The 19,730-nt window shown below is 44.2% G+C and overlaps 7 protein-coding genes across 7 annotated transcripts; 3 read left to right on the top strand and 4 right to left on the bottom strand.

Moving 5' to 3' along the window:
* Positions 1-1,194: 1,194 nt before the first annotated feature.
* L203_104578 (uncharacterized protein) lies at positions 1,195-3,672 on the top strand (the record flags this gene model as incomplete). The annotated part of the gene is made up of 10 exons (XM_066213958.1): positions 1,195-1,296; positions 1,348-1,475; positions 1,529-1,701; positions 1,752-1,796; positions 1,843-1,902; positions 1,950-2,016; positions 2,066-3,314; positions 3,367-3,406; positions 3,460-3,565; positions 3,621-3,672. 10 exons carry the CDS (start codon positions 1,195-1,197, stop codon positions 3,670-3,672), a joined length of 2,022 nt encoding a protein of 673 aa, XP_066070055.1.
* A 462-nt stretch (positions 3,673-4,134) lies between these two features.
* On the bottom strand, positions 4,135-5,914 carry L203_104577 (uncharacterized protein; the record flags this gene model as incomplete). Its single annotated transcript, XM_066213957.1, has 13 exons — positions 4,135-4,351; positions 4,408-4,423; positions 4,491-4,518; positions 4,583-4,603; positions 4,660-4,841; positions 4,893-5,022; positions 5,073-5,126; positions 5,181-5,199; positions 5,247-5,348; positions 5,402-5,646; positions 5,698-5,724; positions 5,781-5,823; positions 5,898-5,914. The coding sequence occupies 13 exons, from the start codon at positions 5,912-5,914 to the stop codon at positions 4,135-4,137; spliced, it is 1,101 nt and encodes a 366-aa protein (XP_066070054.1).
* A 174-nt stretch (positions 5,915-6,088) lies between these two features.
* L203_104576 (uncharacterized protein) lies at positions 6,089-7,750 on the top strand (the record flags this gene model as incomplete). Its single annotated transcript, XM_066213956.1, has 10 exons — positions 6,089-6,143; positions 6,386-6,405; positions 6,450-6,526; positions 6,574-6,657; positions 6,700-6,744; positions 6,797-6,887; positions 6,943-6,963; positions 7,015-7,100; positions 7,154-7,504; positions 7,555-7,750. The coding sequence occupies 10 exons, from the start codon at positions 6,089-6,091 to the stop codon at positions 7,748-7,750; spliced, it is 1,026 nt and encodes a 341-aa protein (XP_066070053.1).
* A 155-nt stretch (positions 7,751-7,905) lies between these two features.
* Positions 7,906-12,297, bottom strand: L203_104575 (uncharacterized protein; the record flags this gene model as incomplete). The annotated part of the gene is made up of 9 exons (XM_066213955.1): positions 7,906-7,935; positions 7,987-8,374; positions 8,428-8,454; positions 8,506-8,887; positions 8,935-9,701; positions 9,749-10,563; positions 10,614-11,428; positions 11,479-11,557; positions 11,605-12,297. The coding sequence occupies 9 exons, from the start codon at positions 12,295-12,297 to the stop codon at positions 7,906-7,908; spliced, it is 3,996 nt and encodes a 1,331-aa protein (XP_066070052.1).
* Positions 12,298-12,614: 317 nt separating this feature from the next.
* On the bottom strand, positions 12,615-13,855 carry L203_104574 (uncharacterized protein; the record flags this gene model as incomplete). Its single annotated transcript, XM_066213954.1, has 5 exons — positions 12,615-13,269; positions 13,314-13,495; positions 13,546-13,655; positions 13,705-13,750; positions 13,805-13,855. 5 exons carry the CDS (start codon positions 13,853-13,855, stop codon positions 12,615-12,617), a joined length of 1,044 nt encoding a protein of 347 aa, XP_066070051.1.
* Positions 13,856-14,408: 553 nt separating this feature from the next.
* L203_104573 (uncharacterized protein) lies at positions 14,409-17,115 on the bottom strand (the record flags this gene model as incomplete). The annotated part of the gene is made up of 5 exons (XM_066213953.1): positions 14,409-14,877; positions 14,928-15,047; positions 15,095-15,827; positions 15,877-16,759; positions 16,837-17,115. The coding sequence occupies 5 exons, from the start codon at positions 17,113-17,115 to the stop codon at positions 14,409-14,411; spliced, it is 2,484 nt and encodes an 827-aa protein (XP_066070050.1).
* Positions 17,116-17,959: 844 nt separating this feature from the next.
* L203_104572 (uncharacterized protein) lies at positions 17,960-19,240 on the top strand (the record flags this gene model as incomplete). The annotated part of the gene is made up of 4 exons (XM_066213952.1): positions 17,960-18,397; positions 18,445-18,648; positions 18,701-18,925; positions 18,977-19,240. The coding sequence occupies 4 exons, from the start codon at positions 17,960-17,962 to the stop codon at positions 19,238-19,240; spliced, it is 1,131 nt and encodes a 376-aa protein (XP_066070049.1).
* Between the last annotated feature and the right edge of the window lie 490 nt (positions 19,241-19,730).

Raw genomic sequence — 19,730 nt, 5'->3', positions numbered from 1 at the left:
TATTACTCATCTCTCTTGATTTCCCTTCTGGCAAGCATTGAGATTCCGGACGCTCCTTTCAATGACAAAGTGTATGCGAGAGATTGCAAAAGTGCTTTTTCGCGATAATCGTGATCTCTTTTTTTCATGTCTTTGTAACCAGTTTTGATAATTTTTACTCTGGCTCTTGACGATCTGGTTTAGATATGTTATGAAGATCTAGTCGTATTTAATTGACAGAATCTTTTGAATCGGAAATTTACAAAGACTCCGAAAACCAAAAGCACAAAAGGTACGAGGTAAAGATTGAGTTTGATCCCGATAAGATAAGCCGGTTTACTAATTTGTTCCGATGTGTTTTGACATGACTTTATAACTCAAACCAAAGATAGGTTGTATAACTGCTCAGACTTTGAAGAATGTTGACTGTATAACGGAGATGATTCTTTGCACCTGTCCTTGCCCATTTGCCGTCATTAAGCTTGGTTGGGATGAGCTTTGAAGATTGGCAATCAGGGTAATTAACTGAGAAGGCTTGGGAAGGCTGTTTGTTTGGATACCACAAGTGGTATGAAATGTAACTCTACTTTGTAAGAGTTCTGCTTCATGAAGTGCTGTCTATGAGTCAGGAAGTTGATGCTGGTTCACAGCAAGACTTTTGACCTGATAAGAAAGGCTAGCATGGTCATATCTATGACTCACGTGAGTGCTGCAGCTGATCCAATCCAGCCGTATGGTGCATTGGTTTGTACACGCAGAATTGAACTTGTACGTTGTGAGAGGGTATATGGCTCGCCATATAGGAAGAAATGGATGAGAGACGTAGCTTTCGACAAGATTTATTAGAGTAAAAGGAAATGCAAAATAGAAATAGGCGATTTATGAAACTTAGCTCTTTTTTTTTATGGTGTTAATTTTACTTTTTGTCTTATACTCTCTTTCATAATTGCAATTTTAATTTCTCTTTTTTTCTTTACTCGTTACTTTGTGTATAGCTTTCCTCTGTCATAAGCTCAGTTTATACTCCAACATACAGCAAGAGATAGACAACTGACAGGCACCAGACTTGAGCAATTCAGATCAATGATTCGTACTGTAGCGTTTCTTCAGTAGTACAGGCATTTCTCAACGACTTTTGACAACGTCATTCGACAATAAAGACTTTGCAGGGAAGCCGGAGGGGACGAGTGGGACCTTCTGGCCCGTCTGTAAGATATGGCAACACTTGAGGGAAGGGAAGTGGTATATGCCTTTGTACAACAAACGGCAGTAGAGGAGTCTACCCGGTGGATGGTCACTGTCAACGTTGTAATCCTGGTCGGTTATCTTTTGTTTAGCTATGCACAAAGCTTACAAGTTGCTTCAAAGTGCCTCACAACTCTGGGTGCTGCCACGATTTTAATTTCCATGGCTATTAACGAATTCATTCATGGACGTCCTGGTACCACCCGTACACGAATTGTTCAGGCATTGATTGTCAGCGACCTGGTCTTGGGGTAAGCCACCAGTGACTAAGCTGTATGACTATACCTCGCTCATTGCGAGATAGAATTACTGGCCTTATTTCATCCTCCCTCACACTCGAAGGAGATGGTCATAGAATCGCCCACGGTACAAGAGCATGCTCCGGGCTAGGGCTCGTTCTCATAGCTGTACTATGGACAGAACATCTGTGGACGGTGACACTGGCCTTTGCGACGTACATGATGCTCATTCACGTGAGTACGAAAGGATGAATTTTGCCTCTGACATATTATAGCCTCTGCATACAGTGACCCTTGTACTAGAACAAAAATGGTACCTTCTGTGGATACTAGGTAAAGATATGGCTTACAAGCATTAGAATACTGATGATTGATCTAGTGTGGTTGTTATCTATCACTGCAGCCATCGTAGGCCAAGAGGTATATGGTTTTTATCCAGGTAAGGGTAGCTCAAGTTGAGTATTCGTCGGCTGAAACGGATACCAGCGAGTGGCATTTGCTTCTATGGTGACAATGCAGGAATATACGCAGACTTGATCCAGTTCATCCCAAGGTGAGCCATTTGCTAGTATTGTCGCAGCACTTAACGTCACTGCTTAAAGAGCTGCCGTGTGTGTCACCATTACCATACTCTATTCTCGCCTAATTGTCTTTCTCTGTCGCCCCGACCAAATTAGCATCTCACACTCTCGTGACGCATACTCGAGCGAACATATCTTCGAGACAGACACAAGCTCTCGGAAAATGTCCATGTTGAATCCCTTCACAAGAATGTTTCAATTTAAGCACGATCGATGCGAGTCTCAAGAACCCAAGAAACAACTGGTAGAGACTGCCTCTCACGGTTCATTTGGTGACTCTTTAGATATGCCTGCAAAAGAGGTTCCTCGCCCAGCTTTCAGGACTACTTCCATTCCTTTCTTCAAAGTTGACTCTCAGCCAATAACATCCAATACTGTCAATATAGCAGATTTGCCACCCTGGGAACATGTAGAGCTTCCTCCCTTTCAAGTTGGTGGTGAAAAATTCGGTGGACCATTTGCTCCTACTAGAAGCACATCATTGTGGGGCAGCTGGAAGGGGATGAATGGTTGGATACGACACCTGGTCGGGTCAGAAACAATCTCGACACAGCAACAAGCGATACAGAGAATTGAAACAGTATCCCCAGATGGCAGTTACCCAGCTGTCAACACCACTGATTCAAACGTCTCAGTAACAGGCAATGATCTTGCTGTAGATGATACTTGTACTGTATTTCATTCGCGAAGGCGAACAATTCAGCTTTCGAAAGTATTGAAACAGAATAGAGAGGAGGATTCTTCTAGTACCAATGCGAGGACGTCAATTTCATTGCAAAAATGCAAAGGAAACCTTGGAATACCAGTGGCCAATCCATCTTGGTTAATCGCAAAGCCCCTTTCGCCTGTTATATACGGGAATGATAGCATGTCTCCGTCTGCATCAGTACTCCTCATTCAAACGCGTGAGCCTTCAATCAAAACCGCAGTAAACGAGGTCGAGAATATAGAATCGTGCCAAAAAATTTCCATCATATTGGAAAGGAAAAAGAAACCCGAACCTCTCCCCTCAGTCAACTACTATCCCTCGCCACATTCCTCCGTTCGACAAACAATCGTTCCAAGTGTTGAATTGGATGCACCCCCGACATCAGTGGCGCAAAGCGAGGATGAAGAATGGGATCTTATGAGGATGCTGACAGCAGTACCTGCACAACCAGATGATGTATTTACTTCTTTCAATGAAGAAAATAATGAACTCGTACCAGAGAGTATGGCGAGCTATCTCAATAGGAAAACCGCTCTACTTATGCTTTGGTTTCCGCTAGGTGTACGTTTATATATAATGTGAGACTTGTGACAGCGAACTGAAAACCTCTTAGTACATTTTACTATTCTCAGTGTCACTTATACGCTTAATATGCAAGTGTTGAGATTTTTTGTTTTTGGGCTGTAGTAATGCTTGTCTTTAACAGATCATTTTGTTGGAGATCCTCCGCATTCTCTGCGAGCCATTTCAAGATGGTTCGTCCTGGCTCAAGGCCTTCTCGACGCTATTATCTATGGTTTTGTCGAATGGCTGTAAGTCAAGCCTGCCTTTCTATCTTACATGCTAAGCTCACCGTAAACCATTTAGTACCAAGCGAGTCATTCATAGACGTGTACGCCGGGGAACGTTTTCGCCATAATCATATGAGAGTGCTGTTACAAATAGTTCGAAAGTCATTGGCAATGCAGCCAATGAGCCAAAGAGGAAATCATTGCAAGTATAACGCGTCAGAATAACAGCATAGAAAGTCCTGTACCAGGACAGTGGGTATGGAAATTTGGGCGTTGTAGATCTTGGATTTCATGTTGGGTCCGACCAGCAAGTTGAGCATTTGACAAAGCCTTTGGGAACAAACAGGTTTATTCACTGGACAAAAATAGAGGGACACCATCGCTTACCAAGGAAATCCTAAAGAACACAATAAAGAAACCAGATACTACAAATGTATTTTGAGGTTTCATACTATGACAAAAGGTAGTCTATACATGTCTTATATATGATTTTGACTCTATAGAGTGCAACTCATCTATACATGCAGATATGTAGCATGCTTACGTATGTTACAACCACAGACCTAAATCCCTTTTCAAGCCAATTAGTACTATTCTCGGTTTAAGTATGCTTGTCTAATTTCTGTACCTCCCCACTCTACTGTCTGGTGTGAATCCTCTAGCATAGACGCTGATGTGCTTTTATCAATGACATCAGGAAGCTCAAGTACAACATTTGATATAGCACTAGAGAAAGGCGGTTGATTAGGAGCGAAGTGAGAGAAAGACGGAGGACTGCCATAAGCAACAGAAGCTGCGTGAATCAGTCTAGACGAAACAATTTTGTTAGTCTTAAATAACTGAAGATAGAAACAAAACCTCACATATCTGCAGTCAAGCCTTTGATCGGTGTCCGTCCAGTCCGAAATCGCTAATACATATCAGTGAGTCTCATGGTATCATCCACTTACATGCATCCTATAGCCTCCAGTTGTCTGTTGAGTGATGCCACCAGGTCAGTCTGTCCGCTATCTGACCAATACAACAGTTTGGACTTACTCCGATACGGTCTTCGATAGACTATGCAACATGCATCAGTAATTCTCTTCTTAGCAAGGTCTAATCTTTTCCCTCACATGAAACTTCTCTTCATGAGGCCACCATTCTCCTCCTCTATCCACTAGGCCTTGAGTATCCTTTCCTTCGAGTGTACCCGTATGACAACCTTTGAGAGGATGTGTAAATATAGCATCAACTTCATCTGGATTAGGATGAAGCTGGGTAAGAAGGGTCAGATCGGAAAGGAAGCATACGACAGCTATAGAGCACTGAGCCTACAGATTGCACGGGTTGCATCATGCATACTCACGAATGACAATGATGTGGTTCTTGATATGTGCGGCAAGAGGCAAGATGGTCATGACAGGCTCAAGCGTCGTCAAAAAATGTATAGAGGGATGTTGGATGGGAAGATTGACTTCTTCCCATGCTTCTCTCCTCTGTTTATAAAAGATGAGCCATAAACTATCACCAGTGACACGAAACGTACAGCTGTGTGTATGGCGTCCAGATCGTCGGCATCGACTTTACCGCCAGGGAGTGCCTATATGTGAGTGGTTTTGAGCTGTAATTACCAAGTACTTTTCAGACCACTCACTGTCTGCAAGGGATGCCTCCTAATAGTTGGATTAGAGAAATATCTTCACTTATTCAATCAACTCACCGTAGAGTCCTTGCCCTTGTAGTCAGCAAGACATGTAGTTTATCAGAATGACTCGGCTGAAAGAGAAGCACCAAAACAGCTGCTTGCTTCACTATACCAAAACTGAGCAAGGCATGTCAGCCCTCACCAGAGAAGAGATACGCAATCTTGCATACTCTGGCACCGATTCGGGCTCATGGTTCACAAGCCGTTTCAAGCAGTTCAACGATTCCTCTGAAAGTTCCTTGAGCTCTGAATCCAGAAGACCTCTGTCCTCCAATGATTCCCACTCTCCTGGTGTCTTGACATGTTTATCGACAGTCATCCTGTAAGTTGGGTGTCCGTAAAAGAACCAGTTGAAAACCTGATTGGGAAAATAGCAAGAGTTGCGCTGAAAGTGCTGTTTGAAAGTGCAAGTCGCCTGTTATATTGTCAATACTTGAAATCACTTAGAGTCGCTTGAGCCCAATACAATATGTATGGAATACCCAGCCAAGGTCTAGAATAGGAGAGTTAGTTGTGAGCGGAGATTGAATCAAACAATCGCCGCCTAACTCTGTCGATCTGAAGCCCTTTCTTTTCGAGAGCGACAAAGGAGCTGAGAGGCAACGAATGCGCTTAGAAAAGATCTATGTCCGGAGGTGTCGGCTTTAAAGAGAGAGGCGCTGATACATGCAATTGGTCAGCATTTTTGAGAGAGACTTTTGTAGAAGAAGGGCTGAAAGAACAAACGGATATTGACAAATGAGTAGATTGAAAGTGTGGAAGGGTATTGGAATATCCTTATATTGTTTTTAAATAATTGTGATATTTGATACGCTGGTGGTGTATTGGTAACATTGGAGCTTCCCATTTACTCGTAGATGGTGACTGAAAAGTTGATAATTGCTCCGGCACGGGGTTCGATTCCCCGTCAGCGTAATTTCTTTTTTGTTTTTTTTTGTAGTTTCATTTCATCTATCTATTTTCTCAAAGACAGCACAACCGTATACTTTCTGCTTATGTAACAGAATTAATGATATGTGGTTTATTATGCAATAGAAGAAATAGAGATATAAGAATTGATCCCGCTCCAGAGAGTATTTGTTTCCACCAGAGATTTCTAACTTGTTTTACATCTCAACAATGAGATTAGTTTTTGGAAAATAAACGATAGACAGATGAAAATTACAAGAAGAAGGTATGTGGCATGTAGAGAACACTTTCATGAGCTAAATATCTCAGCCATGGCTATTAGCTGGCATGGTCAAGATGTTCTCTCTAGAGTCAATTTTACCACCACTCAAATCCGAATCCTTGCAGTATGGCTGGTTATTCGAATAGGATAAGCGGCTGATGGTACTGTCAGATGTTTGCAGCGCTTGAGTAACTATTCGCCAGTCCGCCTTCATCGACGGTTGCCACGAAAGAGGAGCGCCGCTGTAGCTGTCATGTTGGTTGAGCTTTAACCTTTTGCCGTACTAATGACCTCTAGTCTGTTTGTGGGCCGTCTCGGTGACCTATACGTTTTGCTGTCGACGTGGGTTTGTTTGACACCCTTGGATACGACTGCAGTCTTATTTCAAGTTTAGGAGAGCAGGCAACATGAGAACTTATGCCCATGATACGGCGTTACCTGGGGGGAAATGTGAAGAAGGCGATTTGGATGCCGAGGATACTGCGGTAGGTATATGCTGTACATTGTCGCACAAAAGCTCATAATGCATGGTAAATGCAGAGAAGAGAAGCCTTTGAAGAAGTTGGTAACCTTATACACTTGCCAATTTTACATACTGATCCGGCTCTGTAGATAGGCTTGCCTATGGATCGGCAAAAGATCAGAAAGCTCAGTCTTTTGGACCCATACTTGACTGGGAATTCCCTTGTAGTCACCCCGTGAGTTTTAAATTGCCATGGGTTCTGAGAGTAGGCCGCTGATTCTGGAGCAGAGTAGTTTTCCTTGTCACAGACTATTCTCTCATACCCCTGTTGAACGCGGACGAAGTGTCTCAACTGTTTTCCATGCCTCTCGCGTCCTTCTTACACACACGCCCTTCCCTCATACCGTCTTTTCACTACAACATATCCCATCGCTTGGTTGCCTTGCCGCCCGGAGTCATTGACGCTATTCCCCTACCTCCACCTGTCACTTACGCAGAAGATGAAGGGGAGGTGGGTGGAAAGAACGGAAGGTTCTATACTTTTCGAGATGTCAAATGGGGAGAAGGAAAGGTTCGGATGCATAGGTTTCTGACCGGTCGAGAAGCCTATGGTGTGAAGCCCGTGTATGGGCTGACTGCGTGAGAACTTCATGGAATATTTATCACGAAAAGCTAAGCGTACGTTTTAGAGCTATACTTATCAAAACAGCTTCTATTGGGTTTGATCAGTGTCCTGATTTCAACATTCATGCGCCGGGACAAAAGTCAATGGAAGAGAGACTCGAGTATGAAATTTGGCATACCTCTAGTGCCCTCCGAAGAGCTGTAGAGGCAGAAGGGTTGATAAATGACTGGGTCCCTAGCGAGGCAAAAGCGAAACTGTAAAGACAAGATATCTCTTGTTGTACATTGGAAATAAAGATTACAATTGTATAGTTCTTGATGATGAAAATCTCTGACATGCCTCAAAAAATCCAAAACGACAATGATAATGCTAAACTATGCTATTATGCTACAAATAATACAATAACTCTAGTGTATCAACTAAACAAACTTGCAAGTTCTTCCGACTGGAAAATCTTTCATCAGCGACGAAGATTTCAGAAGACATATGACTTTACCTTCTGGGACATCAATTCCTTTCTGCTCATATTCTTTAAAGACAGCTGAGCTAGTTCCGCTTTCTTCTTTTGTATCTTGTCCAATTTTTCCTCAATAGAGTCCTTGATCATTAGCTTAATGGCCACAACTGGCCGAGTTTGGCCCATTCGGTGTATACGATCGATAGCTTGCGATTCAACTGAGGGATTCCAGTAAGGATCGACAAGATAACACCTTGACGCCACTGTCAAATTCAATCCGACTCCGCCAGCCCTCGTAGACACTAATAAAACCTCCACATTTTTTTTGTACTTGAGAGCTTCTATAGCTTTCGATCTATCTTCTCGCGTCATGGTGCCATCTAAACGCGCGTACCGGATATTGGTCTCGTTAAGCATGTCCGCAATACTATAGATGGTGTATCAGTTACTTGCACATTACTATTGCAATATCAACGTTACCGATCAAGCATTGTCGTCCATTGTGAACTAACATTCAACTGTCAGCATACTTATCTCTTGTTATACAAATAGACATACAATACAACACTCTTAGTCACGATAGGTTTGCCATCAGAATCCATCTCTTCTACATCATCTCCCTCCAGGGCAAAAGGATCATAATGCGCCGAATGTGGGTTTTTCTTAGAGAATTTCAACAACTCATCATGCAGAAATTGCATTTTCGTTGACAGATTGAGCTTTTCGCCTGGGGCTCTAACAAACTTTTTTCGTGTCGCTCGCTTCGGCTGTTGATCAATCACATTTGATTCGGTGGCATCGGCAGAATCTGGAGGGATAACTTCTATTATATCACTAGGAAGACGAATCATCTTGTTGCAACAATGACACGCTCGGGCAATTGAACCCTTCATGCGTTTTGAATATTCTGGATAAATATTTGCTCTAAAACACGTTTGGCCTATCAAGATAATTAGGAATTTGTCGTAACTTAAACTGTTTGCTTACAGTACAGATGAAGACATTTCGTCAGGAGGGGTTTAGAAGGCAGCTTCCTCAGCTTGGGTTTTTCTTTCTCTTCCTCAACTCCGCCGAGCCCTATCCAAGGGAACCAGTCTCCGAAATCAAATCCGCATGCAGTACATGTGGCTCCTTCTCCCTCTTTCATTGAACATACCACTGCAACTGCTCTAGATTGAGTCAACCCATTTCTCTCGATTCCTTGGGCAGCAACTTCAAAATCCATGATTGTCCCGTCATAGTCTTCTTCCACAGGTCCCTCCATAGCAAGGTCTACATGATTACAAATTTGACGAAGACGAAGGACCTCTTGTAACATATTCACATAAATTTTGCTGACATCGTTATTAGCCTTGAGTTCTCCAATTTTATCTTTTGCCTTGGAAGTCCGCTCATCATAAATTCGACGTTCATCCTCCCGAAATGTAAGCCACATTTGACGTTCACTTCGAGGAGGCAGATTGAGTATTTTTGTGCCATCTTCATGGGTTGATTCTTTTGTTCGTCGAAGAGTGCAGCAACGCATGATAAGTTGAAGTCTTGCAACACCAATTTGTTCTCCGAATTTACAGGGAGAGGATATGTATTGAGTAAAGATGTCTTTGTCGTCTACAGGGCTGATACGAAGGAATTTGAATAAAGCCCACACATCTTCAATCTTGTTCTGAATTGGGGTACCGGATAGAGCCACTCGACGATCAGCCTCGAGATCACATGCCGCTCGCGAAGCAACTGTTGAAGCCGTTTTAATGTAACTGCTTCTCATCAGCGCAAAACCAAGGAGAAATTAAAGGATACTTACTGGGCCTCATCAAGGACAACTCTAAACCAATCAATTGCTTGTAGAGGGCTAGTTTCCTGACCACCTTTTACCTTGCCCTTACTCTTCTTTGCCCCCTTGACCAATGCTGCTACTTCGGCAGATTGAATCTCTCCATCTTCTCTCTTTCTTCCCTCTATCTCATCAGCACTGTTGGAAGCCGTTTCGCCAGGTGTATTCGTTTCTGTAATGCATGATCCACTCTGTTTTGAGAATTCATTGGCAAGGGTATTGAAAGAGGTTATGACAATATCGAACTCAGAGATAAAATGGGGGTCAGGGCGACGTGATGGTCCGTGATATATATAAACACGAAGTAAATCAAAATTTTCAAGATCTTCGTCACCTGAAGATTCTTGTCCATCAATCTTGGGAGGCTTCCACATTCGCTCAATTTTCTTAGGCGGCATTATGCCAGAAATTCCGCCAATAATTTCAACTGGACCATTCCAATGTTCCTTAATCTGATCCTCCCAATTCGATATGGTCGACATAGGGGTGATAAGCAAGGTTCCCTTAGATCGTGTGGTAATACGAGAACGACGAGTAGCAGAATCCCTGACTGCATCCTCATCATGTTTGCGCTTCTTGTTCCTCGCATCGGCTTTAAATTGTTCTTTAAAATCTGGCATCCCAAAAACTTTTGTTTTGAATTCTGCTGCCTCTAGATCCTTTTCATCCTCGCTGGGGTCTGTTGAAGGAACGACTGGCTCCATTTTGAGTCTTGCGTATTCTCGAGCAGAGCTTCGGGTGGCAGCTATGAGGGAAACAACAGACAGCGTCTTACCCAAGCCCATCTAAAACAAAGAGTCAGCATATGTTGAGATCCGAATGACAATACACTCACATCATCTGCTAGGAGCACTCCCTTGCAATCAGCCGGTTTCCCCTTCTTGCCACGAAGTTCTTCTCCTGTTATCTTGTTTTTCCAAGAACGAACTTTGCACTTTTCATCTTTAACTGGTTCCCATAAAGAACCCCAGCTCTCTACTTCTTCTTTCCTCTTGTCCTTGTTCTTGCTCTTCTCCTTCTCTTCTTCTGGTTCAGTGTCCACACTCTGTCCTCTCCTCTTCAACACTTTCTTTGCGTTTTTCTTACATTGTTTAAGGCATGACGAGTCTTGCTCTTTCATCAAGAAGAAAGTCAAAGCCTTGCGTTGATGTGGGAAAAGGTCGGTTTTGATGAGTGGTCCAGGGTCACATTGCTCTAATTCTGTACCATTGTCTATGCTCTTGAAAACTTCATCCACCTGTTTTCTCTGAACCTCGACTTGCGTCGCTTTTTCTCTTTCTCTATCAGGAAACATATAATCTCCATTTGCTGTTCCCATTGTCCGTCGTTGGGCGTTTGCGAGCAATTGCAATGCGATATCTCCTCCTCCGTGTGCATTTCGGTAAGGAGGGTTATCAGAATGCCGAGTAGAATCATATGGAGGGATAGGATCAAGAAGATAGAGGTTGTAATTGGCCAAAAAAGAAGCAATGTATTCGACGTTGGAAGGAAGTGTGAAAACGAGTACGTCCACGCGGACTTGGAATTGGGGCGCATCAGCATGAAGACGAGGGACAAATCCTTCTAGTCTACAGAGGCCCCTTGACATAAGACTGGCAAGGTGGATAGCAATCCGGGAATCAAGGTCTCCTATATACGTAGTCAAAGCAGCTAATAACCAGTCAGCTTTGGGATAGGTATGTACATTGCGCAGGACTGACGAGTGAGAATTTGGATCACGTCCTGTTGCAAGACCGAAGACGGATCGTCTTTCCTTGCCAGTGTCCCTGCCGCTCGATACTACATCTTGTCAGACTTTTACAGAACGGCAACAAAGTAATATTCACCTTTAGTTTAACCTTTATAAACTCATTATTCCTGTAATTTACAATCTCGTATTTTTCCTTGCTATTTGGAGGGGGCCGAACGCCAACGACAACCGCAGGACACGGATACAGCATCAGTGCTGCCGAACGGAGGGAACCTATACAAATCGGCTTCTTCTCATCGACTGGTGGAGGAGAAGGAATATGCTGAGTGGTGAGATCTATCGCTGAGGATGCATTGTTGCCATTCATGAGAAGAACTGACGGCAAAGCAACACCCTTGCTATTCACGTCATCTGCCAGCTCCTTTCGTTCTGAAAAATATCTGTCTGTTTTTGGATACCGACTGGGACTTGCTCCGTAGGGTGGGAAAGTTGTTGAAGCCGGTGACTTGGTCCCCGAGGATGATGAGCCGGTATACACAATGCCATCGCTGTCCAAAGCCGTAGAGCGTTGGTCTATTGACAAATGTGACTGAGAAAGTGGTGGACGGAAATGATTCGTAGGAGACAAGTTCGTAGTAGGGAACCGTGCACCGAGGGCAGGAGTTGAGAAGGGAGCTGTGGCTTTGCGAGCAGCAGCGGTGGAAGACTCTGCCAATTGAGGATCAACTGCTACTTCGTCTCCGCTTGAATCCTCTCCTGTAAGGTCTATAGAGTGTTGGCTCTGCGAGGCCAAAGGCAAAGTCGCGGTCGCCAAATGGCTGTTGGTCATGACAAAGATGACTGACTGAGCTTGTGAGTATCTGTCAGCAGCGTGTTACTCTTACGCGCTTGCCGCTACGACAGTCTGAGCCTCTACAGCGTCTCGCCTTGCTTGAAGTAAAATAAATAAGAAATGAAGGAATAAACAAAAGATTAAAAAGAAAAGAAAAGTTAAAAAGAAAGATGGCAACGAGGCGGCAAAAAAGTCAACACCAACGGACATCGCCGCTGACTCAGCAATTAAATAAAACTCCTGAATTTATGCATCCAGCATCTACAATCTACCCTACAACCTGAATCCATCTATCTCAGTGGCATGCGATATATTTAGTTCATGAAGCCTCCAAATTCACTCTCCAGCCGAGTATAGATGTAAAAGATCATGGCTGAACTGGGAGCTGATCTCATGAGAGTCAAGCCACAGCCTGCATACATTCCTCTGATCCCTCTTGTTCTCCAAATGTCTTTAGAAGTCGCCCAGAAGCTTGGAACAGGCTTGCTGGGGTTGAGTTCTGCAAAAGTCTGCACCGATGACTTGACACTATCGGCGGGGAAGAGCGCAATAATGTATGACACGCCTGCCAACGCTCCCGCGGCCATGAGTTCCAATGCCGACAAGTCTGCCTTGGTTGCTCTAGTATTCTCGCCCAAGCGAGTCTGATGCCGCTGTATAAAACATCTTGCTGCCCACTCGTACGCCGAGAACCATGCGGCAGAACCACCTGTCTCTCGCAAGAGCGTTCCAGTCTGACCCAACCAAAGTCCTCGTATGCCAGATCGACGGACAGTGTCGACTATAAGGGCGATGGGGCCCATCGGAGGTGCGACTCGAGCTTGGAACGAAGGACGGACAACGGCCGCAGCAGGAGTGGTGGCGAACGGATGAATGCCTGGGACAGGTGTAGCGGCCGAAGCTCCAATAGCGCCTTCACGGGCAAGTAGCTGGACTTGCATCCGGCACTTGATAAGTTCTATCGGTGTTCTGTCCTGTATCAGCAGCGTCATCTTGTGGAGGATTCCTCTTACAAGACGAAACTGGCAACAAAACCAGCGGCAGCGGCAGCCATAGCAGTCTCGCCCATGTCCAACTCTCTCTTCTTTCCTTTAACGCCTGACCGCATGAGGTAGATTGCCTCTTTGCATTTATTGTAAGCCAAAAAGAGCGTAGCGTTTTCGCAAGCAGCGCCAAAGATGGGCGCAGAGATACCCTTGTGCATATATCAGCTCCAGCCTTTCCAAAATCGAGAAGATTACAAACTCTGTAGAGACCTCTCCATCCTTCCTTCTTGTATGTCTGCATGAAGCAATCAAGTGGCCCGGTGAAAGTCAAGGCTCTATCAGTGGGCTGCGACTGCAGTCGGACTTTAACTTTCTCTTCATCAGAACCTGTAGAGTATTCTCCCCATTGCGAGCATACCTAGGTCAAACGGATGTTCAAAGACTTTGGCTACCATTCCAGCCACCTACAATTAAAATTAGCCCATACTGCCAAGTCAAGTCATGGTTGTCTCACTTACGCTCCCAAAAACTACATTCTCCATAGCATTTGCCTGTACCTCCTCACTCATATTTTTCTGCTTTTAGATTACTTTAATCATCAACGATGAAAAAGAATTAATTCTAAAGATTAGATGTGATTTTTTAAACACCATGAATTGGAAAAAATGGATGAGACTGAATTCAGGCACGATTAAAAATAGTTATAAGCGATAAATACAACTGGCATTTTTGTAGTCGTATTTTGAAATTAAATAAATAATAAACAATAATAAATAAAAAATCATGCAAGAGCCAAAGAAAAAGGAGAGCACCCATAATCCAAAGCATTGGTCCTTGTAATAGATGTCAAGAGAAAGCCAAAGCTTGCAGCTACAAGTAAGGATGTACATCAAGACTAGCATCTCTGTCAGTCCATAAATTGTTTTGTTTAATAGATTCAATCCGGTTACATGGCATACTCAACACGATTCTAACTGCGAACGACTACAACGATCCAAAAAAGACAATTCGAGCAATTCCAATGCAAGTCTATAGTACAAACTTCATCTACAAGTCATCATTGTAAGCGGGTATCATGCTTTCAATGTAATGATGGTAGCCACACTATGAAGTGGGCCTCTATTAGACTTTGTCGCCTTTGCAAGCCTTTCTGGGCACCTTGAACCCATCAGACCTGACACCGCCACCCCAGGGGGTGTTTCCAATAATAGTGGCATCAGAGCCGAGACCTCGTTCAGCAAACGCATTCCAAATAAGGCAAGTATTCTCGCCCCCAGTCAAAATCTGGTCTGCTTGGATAATTGAATCTCGGGCAGCAAAGAAGGAGGGTCGGCAAGGCTGAAGTTTCATCCCATTGATGATAAGCTGGAGGGCGAGTGTGTTGCCATGCTTGGGAACAAGAGGAACAGGAGCACCAAAGCTATCGACAGATTCCTTAAGGGTTTTGGTGTAATAGTCGTTTGGCTCGGAGGTGTTTGTAGGCGGGAAAAGGATAGGACTAAAGCCGTATTTTTCTACCAAGCGCTGAGAAAGAACAAAGAGGATTTCGGCCCAAACTTCACCAATTGCATGGACACCCCAGTAGCCAGGTCTGTAAGAGGATGTTAGCTTTTAAACAATAGCATGATAGACTGTACACACTTGTCGAGAGTTTTATAGGTAGAGGGATTAGTTGTGGAATTTGTCGAGTACTTGTAGTTGCGAATACCCTTCTCGGAATTGGCTGCCCAGGCACCCATGGCGAACACGTCAAGGTTGTTTCTACAGCATAGGTAAAATTTTGAATCAATACAAGCTGCAACACTCACTTGAAGTTTTTGTGCTCCTCAACCTGTCTAACGAGAGTTGCAATCGCATCTCCCCAGCCTTCTCCCATACCTCCAGCTTCTCCCCAGCCTAGACATCCAGAGTTGGCTGGACCGCCAGTAAGACGAGTAGATAGACCGTGACTGTATTCATGGATGACGATTCCAGCCTCTAAATCACCATCGCGGTAAGGAGTTGCCGTGTCCCAGATGTACATCCTCATTTTTGGTGCCTGACCATCAGGAGGAGTCATAAAATTGGCATTGTTGTATCCACTACCATCCTGTGCATTGCACACAACAGGGTCACCACCCTTGCCACCAAGCCCAAAGTTGTAGGCCTGGAAGTTTCCAGAGATTTCGTCAAAGCCCATTCGGTGGAGCAAGTCATGGTACATATTACAAGTGTAAAAGAGTTGAGTGATAACCATATCAACATATTCTTTGGGCTCCAGACCATCATACTCTCCGTAATCATAAACAAAGATGTAAGAGTCGTTGATGGGTCTATAGTTGAGCAAAAAGTTGTTGCGACCTTCCCAGTCTTCATGAGCATAGACGTTATTGCCTGCTGTTGTGTTGAATATGGTGTAATTGCCTTGGGCTGTTTGACCTGGAATATGACCGTCCCAAGGGTTGGAAGTAGTAGGGAACTTGTGCCAACCAAGTGGAGAAGCAACTGAATCCCAAGGCTCAGTGACAATGCTTAATTTGCCTACAGTAGGATCGTTGATACCTTTTACGCATCAGTGGTATTTCATGTGAACAGTAACAGTAGATCTCACCCCAAGGAAAAACTTGATAAGAATAAGGCTTGATCTTATGAGGCATAGGCATAGGTTTTTGCTTGTCACCCTTCATGATCTTGATCTTTTCTTCAAGCGCGTCCATGTCATACTCGCTTGCCCAATCAACAATCCTGAGAAGCTCGCCAGACATGACATCAACATAAGCCTCATACCAACTATCCTTCATCTCAATCTCGTACTTCCACACAAGACGAGGTGCTCCGTCAGAGATTTGAGTATACATCAAACGAGCTGGAACGTCTGAAATGATGCTGGCTTTGTTAAGTCCCGGTCCCGAAATTATTTCAGTAGGGGGCTCAGCAGGCGCTGGCTTGGGCATGAAAGAATGGCGAGGAGTGGAAGAAAGTTCATCCGTAGAGACGTCATCCATGTTATGGTTAGGGGAGATGCGAGGGAGAAGAGACACTAAAGCCTCAACAGGAGTCATGATGGTCTCAGAATTGGACGCGGATTGATGGCAAACAGCGTGAATATGATTTTCAACATGCTCGATTGATTTGTGAACTTGTTTGATCTCGGGAATATCAAGGTTTCTTCCGAGGAGCGGAGTGCCAAGCACAGCTTGCGCAGCAGACTTGACAATACCCCAGACACCCGTCTCGCCCCTAAGTTCTGTCAAGCGAGCTTTATGAGTATCAAGCTTGTCTTGAAGAATTGTACAAACTCGAGCAGACTCGCCGGAAGGTGAGTTCATCTCGGTCAGGCTGGGAGCAGAGCCTGGATGAAAGGAACTGCCCCATGAGATGACGCGGCCTTGACGGTCAATGTTGAGATTGATGTCGCCATCAGACACCTCTAGGCCGTTGATCAATTGACGAGCATAGATGTGTGTGATGCCAGTACGGGCATCGGTATAGCTCTACAACATGATGTCAGCATTTGCCATTCGGCCAGTCACCCAAGGCAACCAGCGACTATAACGAAACGGAAACGAACATCGTCACGTATGTAAAAGACGTCGCTATTAACATCTCCCAATTTGTCGATGAGAAAGTCCTGGGCTACCTGCTTAGGGTCAATAGGCTCATCTGAGAAACTGCGAGTTTGTAGAATATGAACTGATTCGTCCACAAGCTCAAAAGAAGCGTGAGGGTGCGCAGGCCCAAAAGATAGAGACTTGCGGCCTCCTTGTCGACCCGACTCGCGAGCGTGAGGACGAGCTTCGCAGAGGGTGGCGAGCAACGGAAGAAGAGAGATGAGCGCTGATGTGCGCATAGTGAAACTGAGCTACGTTGCTACTGTAGGATGACAACGCAGGCAAAGATACTCGAGAACAAATTGAATGAGACGAAGGTGGGAAAGAAGAGGAGAGTTGTGAATTGACGATATATATATATGATATACTGGTAAGATGAGTCGCGCTATCCGATAATGTGGGGGAAACTAATAAAGAAAGTTGAATTAACGAAACACAATGTGAGGTTGCCGGTGATAGCCGGTCATATGGGGGGGTTCATTTAAGGCGACGAGTTGGAATTGAAATAGAATAGATGTTGGATAATCTCATTAGAAAACATTTGAAAGTAACGATTAGTCCAAAATTTAGAAATACAATCAAGTTTGTAATGTGTTGTACGCTGTATGTTATAATATTTCTTTGCTTAGCTCATACTGCCTTATCCAGTCATAAGATGGAATCTGGTTCCTTTGTCATACACAGCAAGATAAAAATGACGCTGGCTATAGTTGTTGTAATTGTTTTGTTCTGTGATATGTGCAATACTGTATAAGAACCTATTACTATAGAGCCTATTCCAGTTATTCTTCCAACTTGGTCAGATTACAAAGAACAATTGGATGAAAGTATCTCAACCAAAGATGTTTTATGCCGTGCCTGGGTACTCACCAAGAGTTTGTCAACAAAACAACAACGAATAGTTGATTCTTGTTTGGAAACAACAACAACAACAAAAACAACAACGTTACTGCTCATTGTTTTTATTCGTAAAACACTGCTTCTTTCTTATTACTCTCGAATCTCTAAAACTCCAACGCATTCCAGCACATCCCGTTAGCAACTACTATTCGCCAACATTAACAAACCCTCGGAAAAGTCAACATGTCTATGGAAACCCTCAACGTGGACTTTGAGCCTTGTTCAAACCTTTCTCTAAAAGTCGACACTTCTCAAGCTCCAGCCACTCCAGTTTCAGAATCCAAAGACTATGTCGAGGACATGTTGATCTTGATAAAAGGAAAAGACGCAGCAAACATGATTAATTCAACTTTGCTAACCTCGTTAGAGGTTGAATCTGATCCTGTCCTATCCTCTCTTGCCAGTAAGCAAGCCCATGATAGCCTTTCGTGTGCCGCCATCAAGAGCAGTTTTAAAGCAAAGCCAGTACCCAACTTCAAAGACAATGTAGGGCCCAAGATGACCAAGGCTGCTGCCTTACGTCTGGGGCTGAACTGGGAGGATGTGAAGCCTCGGAGAGAGACCAAGAGTAGAGAAGAGACAAAGGGAACTCCTGGATACAAGCGAACAGGGCTGGACATAGTAAGTGCCATTTTGCGTCTTTTAGCAATCCTAATGTTCATTTTCAGAACGTGCCCTCGTTGGCAGCTCCCACAATCGCTCCTCGCCAAACAAAGGCCTCTCAGCTGAGGATGGGTGGTCCGTTATCCACACCAACCAGTGTCAGAGACAGAAAGGCAATTGCCGCTGCCAACGAAGCGCGGGCAGACGCAGAAAAGGCCAGACGACGAAGAAGTATAGTCCTCCCAGCAAGTCTGGCTTCACCATTGATAGTGAGCGTCGTTTTGCAGAATGTGGCCAAGTCACTGATCAACGGAATGACAGACCCCTCGACTGAACAAGTCTTCGATGCTTCGTACTGGTATCAAATCGCCCGAACCGGCGTCTGGCATCTATCCTCTTGTACGCACAATGTCAAATCTTGGAGTCGTCGATTCTCCGCGCAGAGAGTGTGTCCAGGATGATTGCAACACTGCAGAAGTTTCTGGTACAAACTCTGACAAGAAGACAGCTGTTCAGCCAGTCAAGAGCCTTGGTACCCCAAGCATTGTAGGAATTTTATCGATAGAAATCACGATCAGTGACTTACCTTCATCGTAGGCCCCAAGACTCAACAGAACCGCCCTTTTGCGTGCACCACACTCGTCCCACGCATCCATCTCTCACCCTTCTTCGCCTGTCACGCCTTTGAAATCTGTTCCCACCCGTTCCAGGCCGGCATCTGTCGCCACCACCAAGTTTTTGAAGTCTTCTGACTCTGTTAACCGGATTGCGCCTAGTGTCGGGCCAAAGTCTACGAAAAGTAGCTTGTTGAGGGCTGCTCAAGGCGCTCAAGTATCTAGGGCTCTGTCGTCTGGAGCATAGTGAGGTATCTATACGATCAATACTTTTTTTTACGTTATGAGTTGTCTTGTAAAATAGAAAAAAAAGATATCAGTCGCATATCTTTTTCAGAAAATTGTTGGGATTATTTGTTGTCGATGAATTTCTTAACGCTTGGGCCCACATGGATAACGCCATCTGTCGAAATATAAAGTCCAATTGTTATTCTTTACTTTTTCATTATTTTAATATTGTACTCTTCAACTAATCTTTATTTTATCAAAGTCAGTGATATCTCTGACTATACTCGCTTTGCTCATCCACCATGGTCTCAGAGATCCATTCCGACCTAGCATTGTCCTCCGTGGTTACTGCCCAGCAAGAACCACGTTTTTTTTTTGGCCCAGCCACCATGTTCTGTAACCAAAACTACGCCCACGATTCATGGACTTGCCGGATACACAATAGTCAACGAGATGTTAGAACGGCGCGATAGCCGACGATCATCATTTGCATCTTGCGTTACCTTTCG

This window comes from Cryptococcus depauperatus, chromosome 5 (genome assembly GCF_001720195.1).
Source record: "Cryptococcus depauperatus CBS 7841 chromosome 5, complete sequence".
Lineage (NCBI taxonomy): Eukaryota > Fungi > Basidiomycota > Tremellomycetes > Tremellales > Cryptococcaceae > Cryptococcus > Cryptococcus depauperatus.
The sequence above is the reverse complement of the archived record's forward strand: the minus strand, read 5'-3'. Positions and strand labels throughout refer to the sequence as shown.